Source organism: Saimiri boliviensis, chromosome 20, assembly GCF_048565385.1.
Source record: "Saimiri boliviensis isolate mSaiBol1 chromosome 20, mSaiBol1.pri, whole genome shotgun sequence".
NCBI classification, from domain to species: domain Eukaryota; kingdom Metazoa; phylum Chordata; class Mammalia; order Primates; family Cebidae; genus Saimiri; species Saimiri boliviensis.
In genome coordinates, this window is record NC_133468.1 from 4807614 (window position 1) to 4828138 (window position 20525).

General features: G+C 43.4%; 1 protein-coding gene and 1 pseudogene across 1 annotated transcript in view; both read left to right on the forward strand.

Moving 5' to 3' along the window:
- RUFY1 (RUN and FYVE domain containing 1) overlaps nucleotides 1-20525 on the forward strand; it is a 68333-nt gene that overhangs the window by 17113 nt on the left and 30695 nt on the right. Inside the window, exons 4-8 of the mRNA XM_039460523.2 lie at nucleotides 1246-1347; nucleotides 3506-3629; nucleotides 12038-12099; nucleotides 15995-16060; nucleotides 20186-20255. Coding sequence (XP_039316457.1) covers nucleotides 1246-1347; nucleotides 3506-3629; nucleotides 12038-12099; nucleotides 15995-16060; nucleotides 20186-20255 — 424 coding nt within the window. The remainder of the gene's footprint in view (nucleotides 1-1245; nucleotides 1348-3505; nucleotides 3630-12037; nucleotides 12100-15994; nucleotides 16061-20185; nucleotides 20256-20525) is intronic.
- On the forward strand, nucleotides 3636-10669 carry LOC141582426 (peroxiredoxin-2 pseudogene; annotated as a pseudogene).

The window sequence follows — 20525 nt, forward strand, 5'->3', positions numbered from 1 at the left end:
TAAGATTAGGGCCAGGTGCGGCGGCTCACAGTTGTAATCCCAGCAGTTTGGGAGGCCAAGGTAGGCAGATCACTTGAGGTCAGGAGTTAGAGACTAACCTGGCCAACATGGTAAGCCCCCACCTCTACTAAAAATATAAAACTTAGCCGGGCATGGTGGCATGTGCCTGTAATCCCAGCTACTTGGGAGGCCAGGAGTCTGAGCAGGAGAATCACTTGAACCGGGGAGGCGGAGGATGCAGTGAGCCGAGATCATGCCAGTGAGTTATCTTGCCACTACACTCTATCTAGCCTGGGTGACAGATTGAGACTCCATCTCAAAAAAAAAAAAATAAATATTGGTTGCACAGCATTGTGAATGTACTTAACACTACTTAACTATAAGACTAAAAATGATTAAGATGGTTAATTTTATGTTCTATGTATTTTACCCCAATTAATAGTAAAACAAAATTGTACCTTTGAGGCCAGGTGCAGTGGCTCACGCCTGTTATCCCAGTACTTTGGTATGCCAAGAGAGGCCGATCACTTGAGGCAAGGAGTTTGAAACCAGTCTGACCAACATGGCAAAACCCTGCCTCTACTAAATACACAAAAATTAGCCAGATGTGGTGGCACATGCCTGTAATCCCAGCTGCCTAGAGGCTGAGGCATAAGAATTACTTGAACCCAAGAGGCGGATGTTGCAGTGAGCCGACATCACACCACTGCACTCCAGCCTGGGCGACAGAGCAAGACTCTATCTCAAAATGGTTGTACGTTTGAGCTAACCCCTTAGAGGTTTTATGAGCTTCAGCACTTTAACAAGTACTAAGTTCTCTATTAGTCTTTTGAAAGAATGTTTATCCATTACACAAATCTGACCTGATATCTTCCTGTGATTTTTTTTTAATATAAGCAAAGCAGATTGTCATTAGAAAATAGCACAGTTGGCTGGGCACAGTGGCTCCCACCTATAATCCCAACAGTTTGAGAGACCAAGGCAGGAAGATTGCTTGAGCCCAAGAGTTTGAGCCCGGATATTGTATTACTAAAAATACAGTATCTAATTGTATTTGTAGTAATACCCAAAGGTATGTGGCGAGCCATTTTCTCTGCCCGCCCAGGCCATGTGCATCCCTCCCCAACCCCAAACGGCTGTTCTTAGAGTATCCTCTGCATTTACAAGGCTGTGTGTCATATGTGTTTTCTACTTTTCTGTGTTGTTGTTATGCCACATTAGTTTGATTTTCTGTTTGAATTCTAGGACAGCTGTGGGAAGAGGCCGAGCTTGGCTGTATCTTGCACTCATGCAAAAGAAACTGGCAGATTATCTGAAAGTACTTATAGACAATAAACATCTCTTAAGGTATTTCATCAACTACGTCTGCTTATCTTTTGCTTGCTAAATAATTAGAACATAGGCTGGGCACGGTGGCTCACGCCTGCAATCTCAACACTTTGGGAAGCCAAGATGGGTGGATTGCTTGAGGTTGGGAGTTCAAGAGCAGCCTGACTAACATGGTGAAACCCCATCTCTACTAAAAATACAAAAATTAGCCAGGCTACTTGGGAGGCTGAGGCAGGAAAATCACTTGAACCCAGAAGGCAGAGGTTGCAGTGAACTGAGATCACACCAGTGCACTCTAGCCTGGACAACAGAGTGAGACTCCATCTAAAAATAAATAATAATAGGCCAGGTGCAGTGGTTCGCGCCTGTAATGCCAGCACTTTGGGAGGCCAAGGTGGGCAGATCTTGAGGTCATGAGTTTGAGACCAGCCTGGCCAACATGGTGAAACCCCATTTCTACTAAAAATACAAAAATTAGCTGGGCACGGTGATGTATGCCTATAATCCCAGCTACTTGGGAGGCTGAGGTAGGAGAATCACTTGAACCTGGTAGGTGGAGGTTGCAGTGAGCTGAGATTGCACCATTGCACACCATCCTGGGCAACAGAGTTAGACTCCATCTCAAAAATAATAATAATTAGAACATAGTTCTGTAGATCATTTTGAATTAAAGTAAGTATATCAGCCAGGCATGGTGGCTCATGCCTGTAATCCTAGCTAGCACTTTGGAAGGCCAAAGTGTGCCAATCACTTGAGGTCAGAAGTTCAAAAGCAGCCTGGCCAACATGGTGAAACCCCTGCTAAAAATAAAAAATCAGCCAGGCATGGTGGCATATGCCTGTAATCCCAGCTACTCAGGAGGCTGAGGCAGGAGAATCACTTGAACCCAGGAAGCAGAGGTTGCAGTGAGCCAAGGTCACACCGCTGTAACCCTAGCCTGGGAAACAGAGCAAAACTCTGTCTCAAAATAAAAAATAAAATAAGTGAATAATGTTTACAGAAATTTATGACTGGTTCATTTTTTATATTTGTAACTAAGCAAACATCATTCTAAAAGGAATTTTCTCTAGACTATGATAATTTATGAGGGAGGACTCTTTCCAAAGTTAAACCTCTCTCGTAATTGAGAAACAGATAAAAATAGGTAATCGAGAAATAGATCTTTTACAATATAGCCTAAAACCCAAGTTTCTCTGTGTTTTCAAGTCATAGCTCATTACCAAGCATATCACCGCAAATAATGATTTACAATATGTCACATACTTTGAGTACAGTTACACTGAGTAACTTTGAGTTACAGATTTTGTTGTAACGAACTCTTTTTCAATTAATTTTTTATTTATAATTGACACAAAATTGTACATATTTATGAGGTACCATGTGCATGTATATATTATATAATGATCAAATCAGGGTAATTACCGTATCCCTCACTTTACTAATAAACTAATTCATTTTCTTTTTCTTTTTTTTTTTTTTGAGACAGAGTGTCGCTCTTGTTACCCAGGCTGGAGTGCAATGGCGCGATCTCGGCTCACCGCAACCTCCACCTCCTGGGTTCAGGCAATTCTCCTGCCTCAGCCTCCTGAGTAGCTGGGATTACAGGCACGCGCCACCATGCCCAGCTAATTTTTTGTATTTTTAGTAGAGACGGGGGTCTCACTATGTTGACCAGGATGGTCTCGATCTCTCGACCTCGTGATCCACCCGCCTCGGCCTCCCAAAGTGCTGGGATTACAGGCTTGAGCCACCGCGCCCGGCCCATCAGGGAGTTTTATGCTTGCATGTGGGATCCCATTTCTTGCTTATATGAGCATAAGTGGAGAAGTAGTTCATATCAACACAGAAGAGGAGCCAGTGGAGACACAGGAAGGGAGAGTGACAGTCAGGAGTACAGTGGCCAAGAGGAGATGAGAAGAACTGGGGTCTAGGGTCTGCGTGAAGGAGTTAACCTTAGACAGGGGGAGGGGAGAGCCCATTCTAAGCCACGGAAGAAGAGAGGACAGAGAAGAAAACGTGGCCCTTGAAGCAGTGAAGGGAAATGAAAGGGAGGGAGGAAACCCTCAGTAGTATCTCCTGTCTCCGGGGTACAGTTGAAACGGCTGTGCCGGGTGAGGAAGGAATGGTGATGGCGAAGCTGTTTCTGAGCATCGCTCTGGTTGTCCATCTCTTTTAGTGAGTTCTATGAGCCTGAGGCTTTAATGATGGAGGAAGAAGGGATGGTGATTGTCGGTCTGCTGGTGGGACTCAATGTTCTCGATGCCAATCTCTGCCTAAAAGGAGAAGACTTGGATTCTCAGGTAAAGTGAAATTTTGGCTCTAGATGAAATACCTTCATTAGTCCAGGGACTTTACAAAGTATCTGCAGACAGGCACTAAACCTAAAGAAGGGCCAATGGCAAAGAGCCCTCTGGTAAAGGACCGGCCAGGGGCAGGTGGGGAAGCAGCTGGGGAAGATCTTAGAAGGGTGAAGAAGTTGCATAGCCAGAAGTACACCTGGAAAGTTCTGCAGGTTTGAGAATAGGCAGACAGTTCTCCAAGGCTGGAGCAGAGGGTGCTCCGTGGGTGAGGTGAAAGTGGAAGCTGGGCCCGGTTTTGAGGCCATCGATGCCATGCTGAAGGGCGTGGCTTTTATCCCCTGAGCTTTGGGAAGCTATTGGAAGGGTTTTTTGTTTTTGTTTTTGTTTGATAGAGACAGGGTTTCTCCATGTTGGTTAGTCTGGTCTCGAGCTCCCGACTGCAGGTGATCCACCTGCCTCGGCCTCCCAAAGTGCTGGGATTACAGGCGAGAGCCACCACACCTGGCCACTGTTGGAAGTTTTTAAGAAGTACACGGAAATGATCATGCCTGGATTTGAGAAAGCTCAATCTAGCAGCCATTCAGGTCGTGAGTTAGAAGTGGCCAAGAATAGATACAGCAAAAGCTTTGAGGAGACTAGTCTAGAAGTCCTGCAAGGTTAGATGGGGAGTAGGAAGATAGAATTGGCCAGGCGCTGTGGCTCATGCCTGTAATCACAGCACTTTGGGAGGCCGAGGTGGGTGGATCACGAGGTCAAGAGATCGAGACCATCCTGGCCAACATGGTGGAACCCCATCTCTACTAAAAATACAAAAAGTAGCTGGGCATGGTGGCACGTGCCTGTGGTCCCAGCTACTCGGGAGGCTGAGGCGGAAGAATCGCTTGAACCCAGTAGGCAGAGGTTGCAGTGAGCCAAGATTGCGCCACTGCACTCCAACCTGGCGACAGACCAAGACCCTGTCTCAAAAAAAAATAAAAAAAGGAAGATAGAGTCAGGAGAGATTTGGGAAGTCAAGTTGATAAAGTGGGGCACAAATGAAAGTAACCAGTAAGGTATAGGTGCTCTTTGGGAAGGACAGCCCTCTTGGGGTGGGCTTTCTTCCTGCATGGGAGCTGGTGACCAGAGCCGAGGCCCAAACTCCTGGTTGCAGGAACTGTAAGTGTCTGAGGGGAATAAACACCCTGACCCCTTCCTCACTTCTCATCTTCAGGGCATCTGCAGCTGTGGCTGGGCCACTGCCTAGAAGAAAGGGATTATTTTACATTATCTAGCAAAATGTCCAGCATTTTTCCTGCACTGTGTTTGATGAATCTAAAGCTTCCCTGATCCCTCCATGTGCAGGCCAATGTCTTTTTGTAACCTCTCTTCCCTTAAAAAAAAAAAAAAAAGAAAGTTTTATTGTTTTTGCATGTTGAAAAATATCTTTTTTTGAATTCAGAGAAGTAGTTTTGAAAAGTCACTAAAGATCACACATATCCTCATTACCCTAAGATGGAGAATTCAGTGTTACGTTGTGGTATACATCCTTCCAGCACATGAATAAAGGTGTGTGCATGAATAAAGGTGTGTGCATGTGTGTGTTTATGTTTGTGTATTTTAGAGTGGGATATTTGGTGGGTTTTTGTGTGTGTGTGAAATCAAACTATGATTATTCTAAGCACACCATTTTGTAATTTTTAAAAATTTAACAACATGTTCTCAATAACAGTTCTCAATAACAAGATATGTAAACCATTTCTTTTTTTTTTTTTTTTGAGATGGAGTTTCGCTCTTGTTACCCAGGCTGGAGTGCAATGGCGCGATCTCAGCTCACCGCAACCTCCGCCTCCTGGGTTCAGGCAATTCTTCTGCCTCAACCTCCTGAGTAGCTGGGATTACAGGCATGTGCCACCATGCCCAGCTAATGTTTTTTTTTTTTTTGTATTTTTAGTAGAGATGGGGTTTCACCATGTTGACCAGGATGGTCTCAATCTCTTGACCTGGTGATCCACCCGCCTTGGCCTCCCAAAGTGCTGGGATTACAGGCTTGAGCCACCGCGTCCGGCCACGATATGTAAACCATTTCAAATGGCTATATAGTATTTCATTTTTTTAATGAACCCATTATGTAACCAGTACCTTATTAATTACCTTATTAATTTAGATTGTTTCCATATTGTGACAATATTATTGCTGGGCACATGGCCGACACCTATAATCCCAACACTTTGGGAGGCCAAGGCAGGAGGATCACTGGAGCCAGAAATTTGAGACCACCCTGGAACATAGTGAGACCTTGTCTCTAATAAAAATTTAAAAAATTAGCCAGGCATGGTGGCATGCTGCCTGTCATCCCAGCTACTCTGGAGCCTGAGGTGGGAGGACTGCTTGAGCCTAGGAGATCAAGGCTGCAGTGAGCTATAGTCATGCCACTGCACTCCAGTTTGGGCAGTAGAGCCAGACTCTGTCTGAAAAAAAAAAAAAAAAAAAAAAAAAACCCAATATTATAAACATCCTTAAAGTTTTTTGTACTCTTGTCCATTTATTTCCTTAGGATAAATTTGGGGTTGTTGTGTCAAAGTATATAGCCTACATTTTGTGAGATAATGTAAAACAAACCTCCAGAACGATCTTCATTATAGACACCCACCAGCAGTGTGGGAGAGAACCCATTTCCTCCTGACACTGGATGTGATGAGCATTCTAGGTCTTTTTCAGTCTCATTAACAAAACAACTGATTGTCTCAAATTCACAAGTATTTTCGTGTTTTATTTATCATTGGTGGTTCAGGATTTTTCATATCCTTTGTCCATTTTTGAGTTTTCTTTCTGTACTTCTTTATTAAAGACTAAGCATATTGACCCTTTTTCGGAATTATTTGTTAGGATTTTTTTTTTCTGGTTTCTTGGGGGTGGTTTGCTCTGTAAAATTTTGTACTTTTTGGCGACCAAGTTTAGCAAATGTTTCCTTTATACCTTCTAAAGTATTGTGCTTTGAAGGTCCTTCTCTATCTAAAAATTACACTAACTTTTAACATGAAATGTGGAGTGCTGAAACGCGGGTCCACGCGTCTGGTTGTCTGTGTGTCCAGCCTTTACCCATGCAGCGTTCATTCATGGCCTCTGGTCAGGCACAGCTCAGAAAACCAGCCCCTGACTTCAAGGCCACTGCCCGGGTGGATGGCCTTAGAGGGGGCGAAGCTGTCAACTACAAAGGGAAATACATCATCTTCTTTTTCTATCCTCTGGACTTCACTTTTCTGTGGCCCACAGAGAGCATAGTGTTTGGCGACCATGCCGAGGATTTCCATAAGCTGCGCCATGAAGTGCTGGGCGTCTCGATGGACTCAGTTCACCCATCTGATTTGGATCATCTACAACCCCCGGAAGGAGGGAGGCTTGGGTCCCCTGAGCATCCCCTGCTTCCTGACATGACAGGAAGCTTGTCTGAGGATTACTGCGTGCTGAAAACAGATGACGGCATTGCCTACCAGGGCCTCTTTATCATCGATGGCATAGGTGACCTTTGCCAGATCACTGTTAATGATTTGCCTGTGGTGTGCTCTGTGGATGAGGCTGTGTGACTGGTCCAGGCCTTCCAGTACACGGACGAGCACGGGGAAGTTTGTCCCACTGGCTAGAAGCCTGGCAGCGACGATTAAGCCCAGTGTGGATGACGGGGAATACCTCTGCAAACACAGCTAGGCTGGCCGATGGAGAGTGAGCTCGTACCCCTACCTGGGCACCCTGTGCTGACCTAGGAAAGGCCAGACCTGCCCCTTCAATCTCTATGTCTGGGACCCTGGAGGGCTAGGCCGAGGCCTTTTCCTGCTTCCACCTGGATAGTTTTTTACACACTTATATGTAAAACGTGTACATTTTACACATTTTTGTCATTTGTTTTGGCATAGTGTGAGGTAGGAATCTAAATGTATTTTATAAATAGTTAACCAATTTTCTCAATGTCATTTATGTATTATACTTTTTTCTACTAATTTGAAAGTCCACTTTTATAATATGTGAAATATCCATAATATGCACTGGTTTATTTCTGAACTCTTCTGTTAGATCCCTGAATCTCTGTTCCTATGCCAGTGGCTCATTCTTTTAATGACTGGAGCCATATAGTATATCTAGACTCTGGTAGTTAAGTGCCTGCCTACTCTGCTGAACTTACGTTTCAAACATTTCTGGGCCATCCATTCTGCCAGATGAACTTGAACATCATTTTGTCAAATTCCTTTAATTAGATAATAGATGTGAGAGAGCATTCTGGTCTAGTGCTGTTTTGAACGGCAGTGCCTGTAGTGCGTCATCGTAAAGCATACGTGTTTGCTGCTGCTTTCTGAGGGTTGCTATTTCTCATGTTTAGAGAGTGCTGTTCCACTCCTGTTTACTTTGTGTTTTTATTAGAAATGAATGTTGAATGTTGTCAAATACTTTTTTTGGATCTATCAACATGTCATAGCTGTTTTTAACCCATAAATATAATTGAATTAATGCATAGGTTTCTTACTGACTATTAGCCCTGAATTTCTAAAATAATCCCTACTTGATCATTGTAAACCCTTGGATTTCATGTTTACTGTGTGTTTGGAATTTTTGTGTCGCTGCTTTTAAGGGAAACTGTCCTGAATTTTCTATACTACCTTTGCCATCTTTTGGTGTCAGAATTATATTAGCCTCATAAAATAAACTGGAAGGCCAGGCACAGTGGCTCACACCTATAATCCTAGCACTTTGGGAGCCCAAAGCGGGTGGATCACCTGAGGTCAGGAGTTTGAGACCAGCCCGGCCAACATGGTGAAAGCCTGTCTCTACTAAAAATACAAAAATAAGCTGGGTGTGGTGGCATGCACCTGTTTAATTCCAGCTACCCAGGAGGCTGAGGCAGGAGAATTGCTGGAACCTGGGAAGCAGAGGCTGCAGTGAACCAAGATCATGCCACTGCACTCCAGCCTGGGCAACAGAGCAAGACTCTGTTGCAAAAATAAATAAAAAAACATATAAAATAAAATAAACTGGAAAATAGCCTTCCTTTTCCTGTTTTCTACAAGTTTATTAGATCTGAAATTATTTTTTCTTTGCAGGCTTGCCAGAACTTACTGGTATGACCACTTCACCCTTATTCCTTTTTTTGGTGTTTGTTCTTTGACTACCTTAACTTTTTGCATAGTTTTGATCAATTTATTGGTTTTCTAAGTCTTGGGACTATTTTTAAAGTCATTTACAATTTTTTTTTTTTTGAGACTGAGTCTCACACCATCCCTGAGCTCGAGTGCAATGACAGAATCTCAGCTCACTGCAATCTCCGCCTCCCAGGTTCATGCGATTCTCCTGCCTCGTCCTCTCTAGTAGCTGGGATTACAGATGCATACCACCACACTTGGCTAATTTTTTGTATTTTTAGTAGAAATGTGGTTTCACTATGTTAACCAGACTGGTCTCAAACTGCTGACCTCGTGATCTACCCGCCTCAGCCTCCCAAAGTGCTGGTATTTCAGGCGTGAGCCACCATGCCCGGCCCATTTATAATTTTTTTTTAGAAATCATTTCATTCATATCTATTATGCTAGAGTTGTATGAAAGCATTCTCTTACAGCTTTCAAAAAATCTCACTGCTCTCATTTATAATGTGTATTTGCTAAATATTGATCACACTTAGTAGAAATTTGTCTGCTTTGTTAAACTTTGACAAACCAGCGCTCTTATTTTATCACTTCTACTTTGGTAGTAGGGCTTTATTTACTTTCTAATCCATTAATTTTTGCTTTGGGTGTTAATTCTTTCTCATCTTTCTATTGTTGGGTTTTTTGGCTGAAGTTTTTTAGATTTGGTTTTTTATTATAAAAGAAATGCTTGCTTGTTGAAAAAGTTGGTACCAAAGTGTATAATGTGAAAAGAGAAGTTCAACCTCCTCTTCTCACCCCACCCTCTGCCCCGCCCCAGCCCCTCTCCCTTTCCCACAGGTAATGGTAAAGATTCTGGGGGAAATCTTTCTAGAAGCTTTTCTACTTTTTCTATGCATATATTTACACATAGGTTTTGTTTTAAAGTAAATTTTTTCTGGTCTTCTATTACTGTGTAACAAGTCAGCAGCACTTAAACAATAGCAATCAGCCTGGCGTGGTGGCTCACGCCTGTAATCCCAGCACTTTGGGAGGCTGAGGCGGGTGGATCACGAGGTCAAGAGATTGAGACCATCCTGGTCAACAAGGTGAAACCCCATCTCTACTAAAAATACAAAAATTAGCTGGGCATGGTGGTGCGCCCCTGTAGTCCCAGCTACTCGGGAGGCTGAGGCAGGAGAATTGCTTGAACCCAGGAGGCGGAGGTTGCGGTGAGCCGAGATCGCGCCATTGCACTCCAGCCTGGGTAACAACAGCGAAATTCTGTCTCAAAAAAAAAATAATAGGCCGGGCGCGGTGGCTCAAGCCTGTAATCCCAGCACTTTGGGAGGCCGAGGCGGGTGGATCACAAGGTCGAGAGATCGAGACCATCCTGGTCAACATGGTGAAACCCCGTCTCTACTAAAAAAAATACAAAAAATTAGCTGTGCATGGTGGTGTGTGCCTGTAATCCCAGCTACTCAGGAGGCTGGGGCAGGAGAATTGCTTGAACCCAGGAGGCGGAGGTTGCGGTGAGCCGAGATCGCGCCATTGCACTCCAGCCTGGGTAACAAGAGCAAAAACTCCGTCTCAAAAAAAAAATAATAATAATAATAATAATAATAACAATAGCAATCACTGTATCTTTCACAGCTGGGGGCTGACTGGGTTCAGCTGTTTTGTTCTTGTTCAAGAGCTCATGAGATCACAGTCAGATGGTGGCTGGGGCTGGAACCACCCGAACGTTTGCTCTCTCCCACGTCTGTCTGCTGTGCTGAGAAGACCAAGGAGCTGCAGGCTGGAATGGCAGGGGTTTCTTGGACATCTGTATCTTTACATGCTCTCCAGCATTGTGGCTTCAGGGCAGCCAAGATTTTTTACATGAAAGCTCAGAACTTCAAATGCATATGCCAAGAGAAAGAGCTGGGTGGAAACTGTGCTGCCCTTTTTTTTTTTTTTTTTTTTTTTTTTTTTTTTTTTTTAAAGACGGGATTTCACAATGTTGATCAGGATTGTCTTAAACTCCCGACCTCAGGTGATCCACCCACCTTGGCCTCCAAAGTGCTTGGATTACAGGTGGGAGCCACCACGCCCGGCCTATGTATTGCCCTTTTTAACCTAGCTGCAGAAGTCACACAGCATCATTTCTGCTGCATTTTACTCATCAAGATAGGCACTTACACCTCCCAGAGTCGAAAGTTGGAAATATAGTTGCCTTTTGGTAGGTGTGTCAGAGAGGTTGCAGACATATGTTAGAACCATTACAGGTAGCCTTGGTTGCAACATAAGTAGAATTACTACAGTGAGGTTGTACATATTATTCGTTGACTTGAAATTGTATCCTTGAGTTTTGTTGGGTATCTTTTGTTTTGTTTTTGTGTGTGTGTGTGAGACAGTGTCTCGCTCTATCACTCAGATTGGAGTGCAGTGGCATGATCTCAGCTCACTGCAGCCTCAACCTTCAGTGCTCAGGCAATCCTCCCACCTCAGCCTCTCAAGAAGCTAGACCTACAGGCATGTACCACTGTATCTGGCTAATTTTTGTATTTTTGTGGACACCGGGTCTCACTGTGTTGCCCAGGCTGGTGTTGAACTTCTGAGCTCAAGCCACCCACCCATCTCAGACTCCCAGCATACTGGGAGTAGAGGCATGAGCCACTGTGCCCAGCTTTTCTATATTACTACACATGCCTCCACTGCATTCTTTGTTAATATTTGCGTAGGTTCTGTGATATGGCTGTAACATGATTGATTTCAGCTATTGATGAACATTAGGGTGCACCCAGTTTTCCTATATGTCAGATAAGAATGACCTCGTTTACTCATTCTCAAGTGCTTTATTTCTTGACAAAGCTGTTGATGTTTAGATGTGTAAGGGGTCTTGGTTCTCCAACTAGGGGATGGAGGATTTTCCTGAAATACTGTTTAGACCATTTTACCAAGATGTGCGGGAAGAAAGACTCAGAAATGTCAGCTAAGGTTACTACTTTAGAGATCCAGATATTTTTTCCTATTATAATTACTTTGTACACAAATAATTTTGTTGATCTTTGTAAACAATTCGATTAGTGAATAAACAGAAAACTAGGTCACGAAATTTCAGAATATTCTCTGAAATCTGATATCTACTAAGTTTTTCTTCTAGAAGGTGGTAGGGTTGGGTTTTTTTAGTTTGTTCAATTGACTGCCACCTCATAGAGCTGGTAAATGTTCATAGGAAAGAGATAAGAATGTAAATTCCCTGAATTTCAAAGGTTGTTAAGGTTTGTGAAAAATAGAAAATTTTTTTGAATTTAAACGTGTGCATTTTATTTCATTTAGGTTGGAGTAATAGATTTTTCCCTATACCTTAAGGATGTGCAGGATCTTGATGGTGGCAAGGAGTAAGTACTGCATTGTACATCACATTTTTAATAAAGTTCTGGCAAAGGTGGGTCTTCGGGCCTAGCCTAGCACCGGGTCTCCAGAAGGCTAGCGGAGACCCCAAGCCTGGAGGGGTGATGGGGGTGGAAAAAATTTCAGCGGAAGGAGCAAATCCAGATCGGACTGCGTGATTGGGGGTCTGGGTCGGACTCTGTGATTGGGAGTCAGGGTCGGACTCTGTGGTTGGGCCTGGTGGAGGTGGGCAGGGCAAGTTAGGTGTGTCTGCTGTTTTCACACTCATGGAGGTGGAGGCGGCTTTCAGGGTTGGATATGCGCCCCCTGGGTGTTTCCCCACACCTGCAGAACAGGTAATCAAGCTCTTCTCTGCAAAAAAAATAATTAATAATAAAATTTAAAAAATTAAAAATTCTGGCAAAGAACACTTTTTCTTGTTTTTCCTTTGAGATTTTAGATTCTGTTTAGTTTTTTTTTTTTTTTTAATCATTTTTTTCTTTGAGATGGAGTTTCGCTCTTATTACCCAGGCTGGAGTGCAATGGCGCGATCTCCGCCTCCTGGGTTCAGGCAATTCTCCTGCCTCAGCCTCCCGAGTAGCTGGGATTACAGGCACACGCCACCATGCCCAGCTAATTTTTTGTATTTTTAGTAGAGACGGGGTTTCACTATGTTGACCAGGATGGTCTCGATCTCTTGACCTCGTGATCCACCCGCCTCGGCCTCCCAAAGTGCTGGGATTACAGGCTTGAGCCACCGCACCCGGCCTGTTCAGTTATTTTTAAGTGCAGAAGCAATGCATTATTCTCATTGTTTAAGGAATTTGGCTCTGCAGAATAGAGTGCAGGTGGAATTTCCCCATTTACACTGTCCCCGCACCTCCATGTCAATCCCACCCCTCCCCTCAGAGGAAGCTACCCTTACGGCTCCTTCCAAGACTGTTCAGTGCCTTGCAGGTATTTGTTTGTTGGTCGTGGAATTTGCTTGACCATTTGTTCAACTATAAATGGGCTAGAACTATATAAGTTGCCCTTGGACTTGTTCTTTAATCGTTGTGTTTTAGATGTCTTTTTATGCCACTGTATAACTCTCCTTCATCCTTGATAACAAGAGTATTCTTTTAAAATAAGTTGTCGGGGCTGGGGGGTGGGAACTATAACATACTGCCGTTTATGTTATAATAAAAAAGGATATGCATACATATTTATATGTTTTACTGTCTTTTTTTTTTTTTTTTTTTGAGACAGAGTCTTGCACTGTCACCCAGCCTGGAGTACAGTGGCACGATCTCAGCTCACTGCAATCTCCACATTTCAGATTCAAGCGATTCTCTTGCCCCAGCCTCCCAAGCAGCTGGGATTACAAGCACCTGCTACCACACCCAGCTAATTTTTTGTATTTTTAGTAGAGAGGGGGTTTCACCATGTTGGCCAGGTGGTCTGGAACTCCTAACCTTGTGATTCACCCGCCTCTGCCTCCCAAAGTGCTGAGATTACAGGCATGAGTCACTGCACCCAGCCTATATGTTTTATTTTCATATGTATACATGGAACATTTCTAGATTAGCATATCAACCTTATAGTAGTGGTTGTCTGTGGAGCCAGGCATGGTAGGGAGTTTTCACTGTAAACCCTGGGATCTCATTTGACTATTTCACCTTATGCATATGTTACCTGCCTTCCAACTACTTTTTTTTTTTTCCATAGAGACAAGGTTTCACCGTATTGGCCAGACTGGTCTCGAACTCTTGACCTCAGGTGATCCGCCCACCTCAGCCTCCCAAAGTGCTGGGATTACAGGCATGTGCCAACACGCGTAACCACAAAATAAACTCTTTTTTTTTTTTTAATTTTTTTTAAAGACGAGGTTTCACCATGTTGGTCAGGCTGGTCTTGAACTCCTGACCTCAGGTGATCCACCTGCCTCAGCCTCCCAGAGTGCCGGGATTACAGGCGTGAGCCACTGCAGCCGGCCAAAATAAACTAAATGTCAAAAAACAAAAGCTAAAATAAAGTGAGTATCTACCAGTAAGGAAATAATTGAATTAATTATGGAACATCTGTAATATTCTACACTGTGGTATATTTTGCAGACAAAAAAAAAATTGGAGCTACCCGGTATATTGAATGAGACTATACTATATTGAATGAGGAAAGTATGATTCTGAGAGTATGTATATCCTGTTTTTATAAACAAGTCAAAAAATTCCTAGTATATATTTTATATTGTAATTATATGTACTATATGTATATTAGATAGATACCATGATTATATGCACATAGAAGGATACCCTGGCCAGGCATGGTGGCTCACGCCTGTAATCCCCACACTTTGGGAGGCCAAGGAGGGCTGAACACAAGGTCAAGAGATCGAGACTATCCTGGCCAACATAGTGAAACCCCGTCTCTACTAAAAATACAAAAATTAGCTGGGCGTGGTAGCTGGCACTTGTAGTCCCAGCTACTCAGGAGGCTGAGGCAAGAGAATCACTTGAACTGGGGAGGTGGAGGTTGCAGTGAGCTGAGATTGTACCTCTGCACTCCCGCCTGGTAACAAAGCAAGCTGTGTCAAAAAAAAAAAAAAGAAAAGAAAAGAAAAGAAAGGATACTCCACAGGCTATCAGTATGGGCAACCTGAGAGAGCAGAACAAGTTAAAGGAAAAATATGACTATACCAGAAAACAAATATAGCACCCATGGCATGAACCTGTGTAGGATAATCCCCTTTTATGAGGATTACATATGGATATATGTATGTGAAGAAATTAGGAGAGCCTTGATTGCCTGATGCTCCATAAAAAAAAAAAGAGGCCGGACGCGGTGGCTCACGCCTATAATCCCAGCACTTTGGGAGGCCGAGGCAGGTGGATCAGGAGGTCAAGAGATCGAGACCATCTTGGTCAACAAGGTGAAACCCCGTCTCTACTAAAAATAAAAAAATTAGCCGGGCGTGGTGGTGCACACCTGTAGTCCCAGCTACTCAGAAGGCTGAGGCCGAAGAATTGCTTGAACCCAGGAGGCGGAGGTTGCAGTGAGCCGAGATCGTGCCATTGCACTCCAGCCTGGGTAACAAGAGCGAAACTCCATCTCAAAAAAAAAAAAAAAGAGAGAGAGAGAAAGAAAAAGAAATTAGGAGAACCTAACTTTAAACTGTTAAAGACTTTTTTTTTTTTTTTTTGCCTCATAATCTTACTCTGTCACCCGGGCTAGAGTGCAGTGGCATGGTCATCACTCAGTGCAGCTTCAACCTCTGGGCTCAAGCAATCCTCCACCTTAGGAGGTAGAGGGACCACAGGAGTAGCTGAGACTACAGGTGTGCATCACCATGCCCAGCTAATTTTTGTATTTTTTGTAGAGACAGGGTTTCAATATGTTGCCCAGGCTGGTCTTAAACTCCTGGGCTCAAGTGATCCACCTGCCTTGGCCTCCCAAAGTGTTGAGATTACAGCACTTTTTATTTTTATTTTTTTTTTCTCTGTTCCTGTAGAAATGATGAGCATAAATAATTTTTTTTTTTAACCCAAACTGCCCTGATCAGCTTGGTGTTTTGAAAAGTCTCATGCTCTCCTTTCCTTCAGTATAATAAGGGTTGTGTCATCTGCCACTTCCAAAGCCATTTGCCTGTGGCAGGTTGGTATTTTCACCTTGCTTGCTTTCATCCTGAAACCTTGGTCTGCAGGGAGCCCCCTCTCCTGGCAGCCTGGCCCTGGAGGCGCTGGCCACTGTGTCCCTAGCTGGCCTTGCTCTCTGTACTCTGGGAATGTGGGTGTTACTAAGCTCTGGCTGTCTCTTGGTTTCTTGAAGACATTGGTACTTCTACAAGGTGATTGGAAGGTTGGGGAACAGTTACAAAGTATTAACCTGAATTTAAAAAATTCTCCCTTTTTGTACTCCTTTTAAAAGGCATGAAAGAATTACTGATGTCCTTGATCAAAAAAATTATGTGGAAGAACTTAACCGGCACTTGAGGTAAGACTCTTTTTTTTTTTTTTTTCAATGTGACAGTTACATACTCAGTATCCTATCGTTGTTGCATGGAACTTTTTTGAGTTGCCGTATATTTATAAATAACTTGTTTTCAAACCAAGAAAAAAAGGTCATCATTCAGGCAACATTTATTTGTACAAACTGGAGAAGTATGATTTCTTCTTGATAAATGCTTGGGAAATCTTTATTCTGTGCTTTATGCAGTTATATAATACAGAAAAATAACTACATTAAACCTTGACTCTCCACTCCTCACCCCACAGCTTTATGGTTGGAAATCCCTTCATGGCAAGCACTGTTGCTGCTGGGAATTGGCACACAGCACCCAGTGCATTATGGCAGGAAAAAGAGTTGAGAACCACTGAGCTAGGCTCTCCAGAGCAACATGCTAGTGATCACAGGCATCTTTATCTTGATTTTTTAAATTTTTGCTAGAAATCTGTGGATATGTTTCATGAAATACTAATCCTTGGAGGTATTCGTGGGGAATGCAGAGAGACACGTCATTCCATTTCTGAGTCCTCTCTAGAGAGTACATTGCGTATTACAGTTTTCTATAGGGGCAGCCTCTCTGGCCCCAAAAGCCAGGTGAAGAAGCCAGCATGTTCCTTCCAATATAGTTAGGGACACATCACTTTGGGGCTGTTTTTTCTTTTTCTTTTTCTTTTTTTTTTTTTTTTTTTTTTTTGACAGGGTATCTTGGCTCACTGTAGCCTCAAATTCCCAGGCTCAAGCAATTTATTCTCCCACCTCAGCCTCCTGGGTAGCTGGGACTACAGGCACGCGCAACCTGTCCTGGCTAATTTTTGTAGAGACAGGGGTTTGCCATGTTGCCCAGACTGATCTTAAACTCCTGCACTCAAGCAGTCCTACGGCCTCAGCTGCCCAAAGTGCTAGGATTACAGGCGTAACCCACCACACCCAGCCTGGAGCTCTTCTTAACTGTGCTGTTGGCTGTTTTTTGAAAGAGGTTTTTGGTCGATTCCTAGTTTATTGAGAATATATATAAGAAATAGGCCAGGCACTGTGGCTCACACCTGTAATCCCAACACTTTGGGAGGCTGAGTTGGGTGGATCACCTGAGGTTGGGAGTTTGAGACCAGCCTGACCAACATGGAGAAACCCTGTCTCTAGTAAAAATACAAAAATAGCCGGGTGTGATGGCGCATGCCTGTAATTTCAGCTACTCAGAAGGCTGAGGCAGGGGAATCGATTGAGCCTAGGAGGCAGAGGTTGTGGTGAGCCAACATCACACCATTGCACTCCAGCCTGGGCAACAAGAGCAAAACTCCGTCTCAAAAAAAAAAAAAAAAAAAAAAGATAGATATTGAATTTTATCAAATGCCTTTTAGTGTCCATTAAAATAATCATGGTTCTTATCCCTTAATCTACTGTATGGTATATTTTATTAGTGGACATCTTCATACTGGGCCCTTCCTGTATCACAGAGATAAACTGCACTTGATCATTTTTTATTATGATTTTTTGGGGACAAGTGGCTTACACTGTCACCCAGGCTGGAGTACAGTGGTACAATCATGGCTCACTGCAGCCTCCACCTCCCTGGGCTCAGGTGATTTGCCCACCTTAGCCTCCCAAGTAGCAGGAACTACAAGTACACACCACCACGCCTGGCTAATTTTTTGTAGAGATAGGGTCTCAATTTGTTGCCAAGGGTGGTCTCAAACTCTTGTCCTCAAGTGGTCCTCCCCACTTAGCCTCCAAAGTGCTGGCATTATAGGCATGAGCCACCTTGTTCAGCCAGGATTATAGTTTTAATAATTCAATTATCCTTTTAATATGTAACTTGACTTTCTGGGAATTTTATAGTTTTCTTCCCCTGCCATCATATCAGGCTTATGTAGCATTGCAAAATGAATTAGTAAGCTTTGCCTTATGCCTGGGAACAGTTTCTAGGTCATGGGCATTATTTGTCCCTTGAAAATGTGACGTAGCCGGGCACAGTGGCTCATACCTGTCATCCCACACCTTATCCCTGTGATACAGGAGGTGGTTAGATTACCTGAGATCAGGAGTTTGAGACCAGTCTGACCAACATGGTAAAACCCTGTCTCTGCTAAAAATACAAAAATTAGCTGGGCGTGGTGTTGGGCACATGTAGTCCCACCTACTTGAGGCTGAAGCAGGAGAATCGCTTGAACCCAGGGAGTAGAGGTTACAGTGAGCCAAGATCATGCCACTGGACTCCAGCTTGGGCAACAGAGCGAGACTCCATCTCAAAATAAAAAAAATGAAGCTTAAAGCATTTATGAGGCAATGCCTTACTAGCTTTTTAGTTGTTAGTTCATTTAGGTTTTCTTTTGAGAATATATCTTTCTTTGGTCATTTATATTTTTAAGAAAAAATATAAAATTTGGGGGTATTTTCTAAGTTGTCAAGTTGGCACAGAATTGACTCTTAAAATTGTATACTCTTAAAATTTTTCGTTCCCTCTGTATCTTTGTTTTTTCCCTTTTTCATTTTGTGTCTTTGTGTTTTTATATTTGCTCCTGGTGCCTAAAGCTTGGTTCATTAGCCCTGCCAAGTTTATTTCTTTGTCCCCCACTCACTGACACCAGGGGTCTGGTCTTTGGCAGCATGGCCTGTTGCCCAGAAGTACAGGCTCTCGAGCCAAATCCCCTGGGTTCAGATGCCAGCAGCCCTTTGTAGATGTGTAAACTTGAGTTAATTCTTTCATGTAAAATTGTGGCTGCCTTGTCTGTAAAATAGGCTAACAATAGGATCTACCTCATCAAATTGTGGGGAAGATTAAATGAGTTGATGTATTTAAAGTACACAGAGGCCAGGCGTGGAAGCTCACGCCTATAATGTCAGCAGTTTGGGAGGCTGAGGCAGGAGGAGGATACCCTGAGCCCAGGAGTTCAAGATTAGCCTGGGCAACATAGTGAAACCCCACCTCTACAAAAAAATACAAACTTTAGCTTGACATGGTGGCAAGGTGGGAGGATCACTTGAGCCTGGGAGGTCGAGGCTGCAGTGAGCCATGATCACACCACTGCACTCCAGTCTGGGCAACAGAGCAAGACCCTGTTTCAAAAACAAAAAAGAAAAAAAGTAATATATATTACTTAAAGAATATTTTTTAAATGGGGAAGGTATAAAAGGTATATATTTTAAAATATCCTGGATCTTTTTACCGCAAAATACCAATACCGTGTTAATGAATTTTATTTTAGGTATATGACTGCCAGCACATTTTGCTTTCTATCACCTTTTGTGTTGGGAGAAAAAAAGTCTCTTTCTAAATTACTAAAAAAGAAATAGGCCGGGCACAGTGACTCACACCTGTAATCTCAGCATTTTGGGAGGCCAAGGCAGGCAGCGTCACCTGAGGTCAGGAATTTGAGACTACCCTGGCAAACATGGTGAAACCCCGTCTCTACTAAAAATACAAAAAAATCAGCCAGGTGCAGTGGCACATACCTGTAGTCTTAGCTACTTGGGAGGCTGAGGCTGGAGAATCGCTTGAACCCGGGAGCCAGAGGTTGCAATGAGCTGAGATCACTCCACTGCACTCTAGGCTGGGCAGCAAAGCGAGACTTCGTCTCAAAAAAAAAACAAAAACAAAAACAAAAGAGTATATTTTAGGGATAAAACTTAATGAAAAGTATGTCACATATGTATATTTAGAATTCTCATCTTCTCGGCCGGGCACAGTGGCTCATGCCTGTAATCCCAGCACTTTGGGAGGCCGAGACGGGTGGATCACAAGGTCAAGAGATCAAGACCACCCTGGTCAACGTGGTGAAACCCCGTCTCTACTAAAAATACAAAAATTAGCTGGGCATGGTGGCACACGCCTGTAGTCCCAGCTACTCAGGAGGCTGAGGCAGGAGAATTGCTTGAACCCAGGAGGCGGAGGTTGTGGTGAGCCGAGATCGCGCCATTGCACTCCAGCCTGGGTAACGAGCAAAACTCCATCTCAAAAAAAAAAGAAAAAGAATTCTCATCTTCTCTGAGTTAATTGGAGACTCCTTTGCCTTTCCATTTAATACAGGAAATCTAGGAATCTCTCTTATTGTTTTACGGGTTGAGAAAACAGTCAGTTTTTATAAGTTTATGTTTACCTAATATTATTTTCTACAGCTGCACAGTTGGGGATCTTCAAACCAAGATAGATGGCTTGGAAAAGACTAATTCAAAGCTTCAAGAAGAGGTTTGTACGTTTCATTAAAATTTTTAGACAAAACAGAATGACCCAAGGTTAAGAGAAATGGGGTAGTCGATCTGTGTAAGTAGAGCTTCTTGCTGGTGGGAGGGGGACTTGTGAGCCGCCAGTTGCCCCATGTGGGACAGGAGACTGTGTTCTGTCCTGTCCAAGGCTCTCCATAAGACACTGCAGCTGAGTCCAGCCCGTTCTGAGTGACTTCGATTTTATCACCTCAGAGTCATCCCATAGAAGGAAATGCTCCTTGGGAAAGCCCAG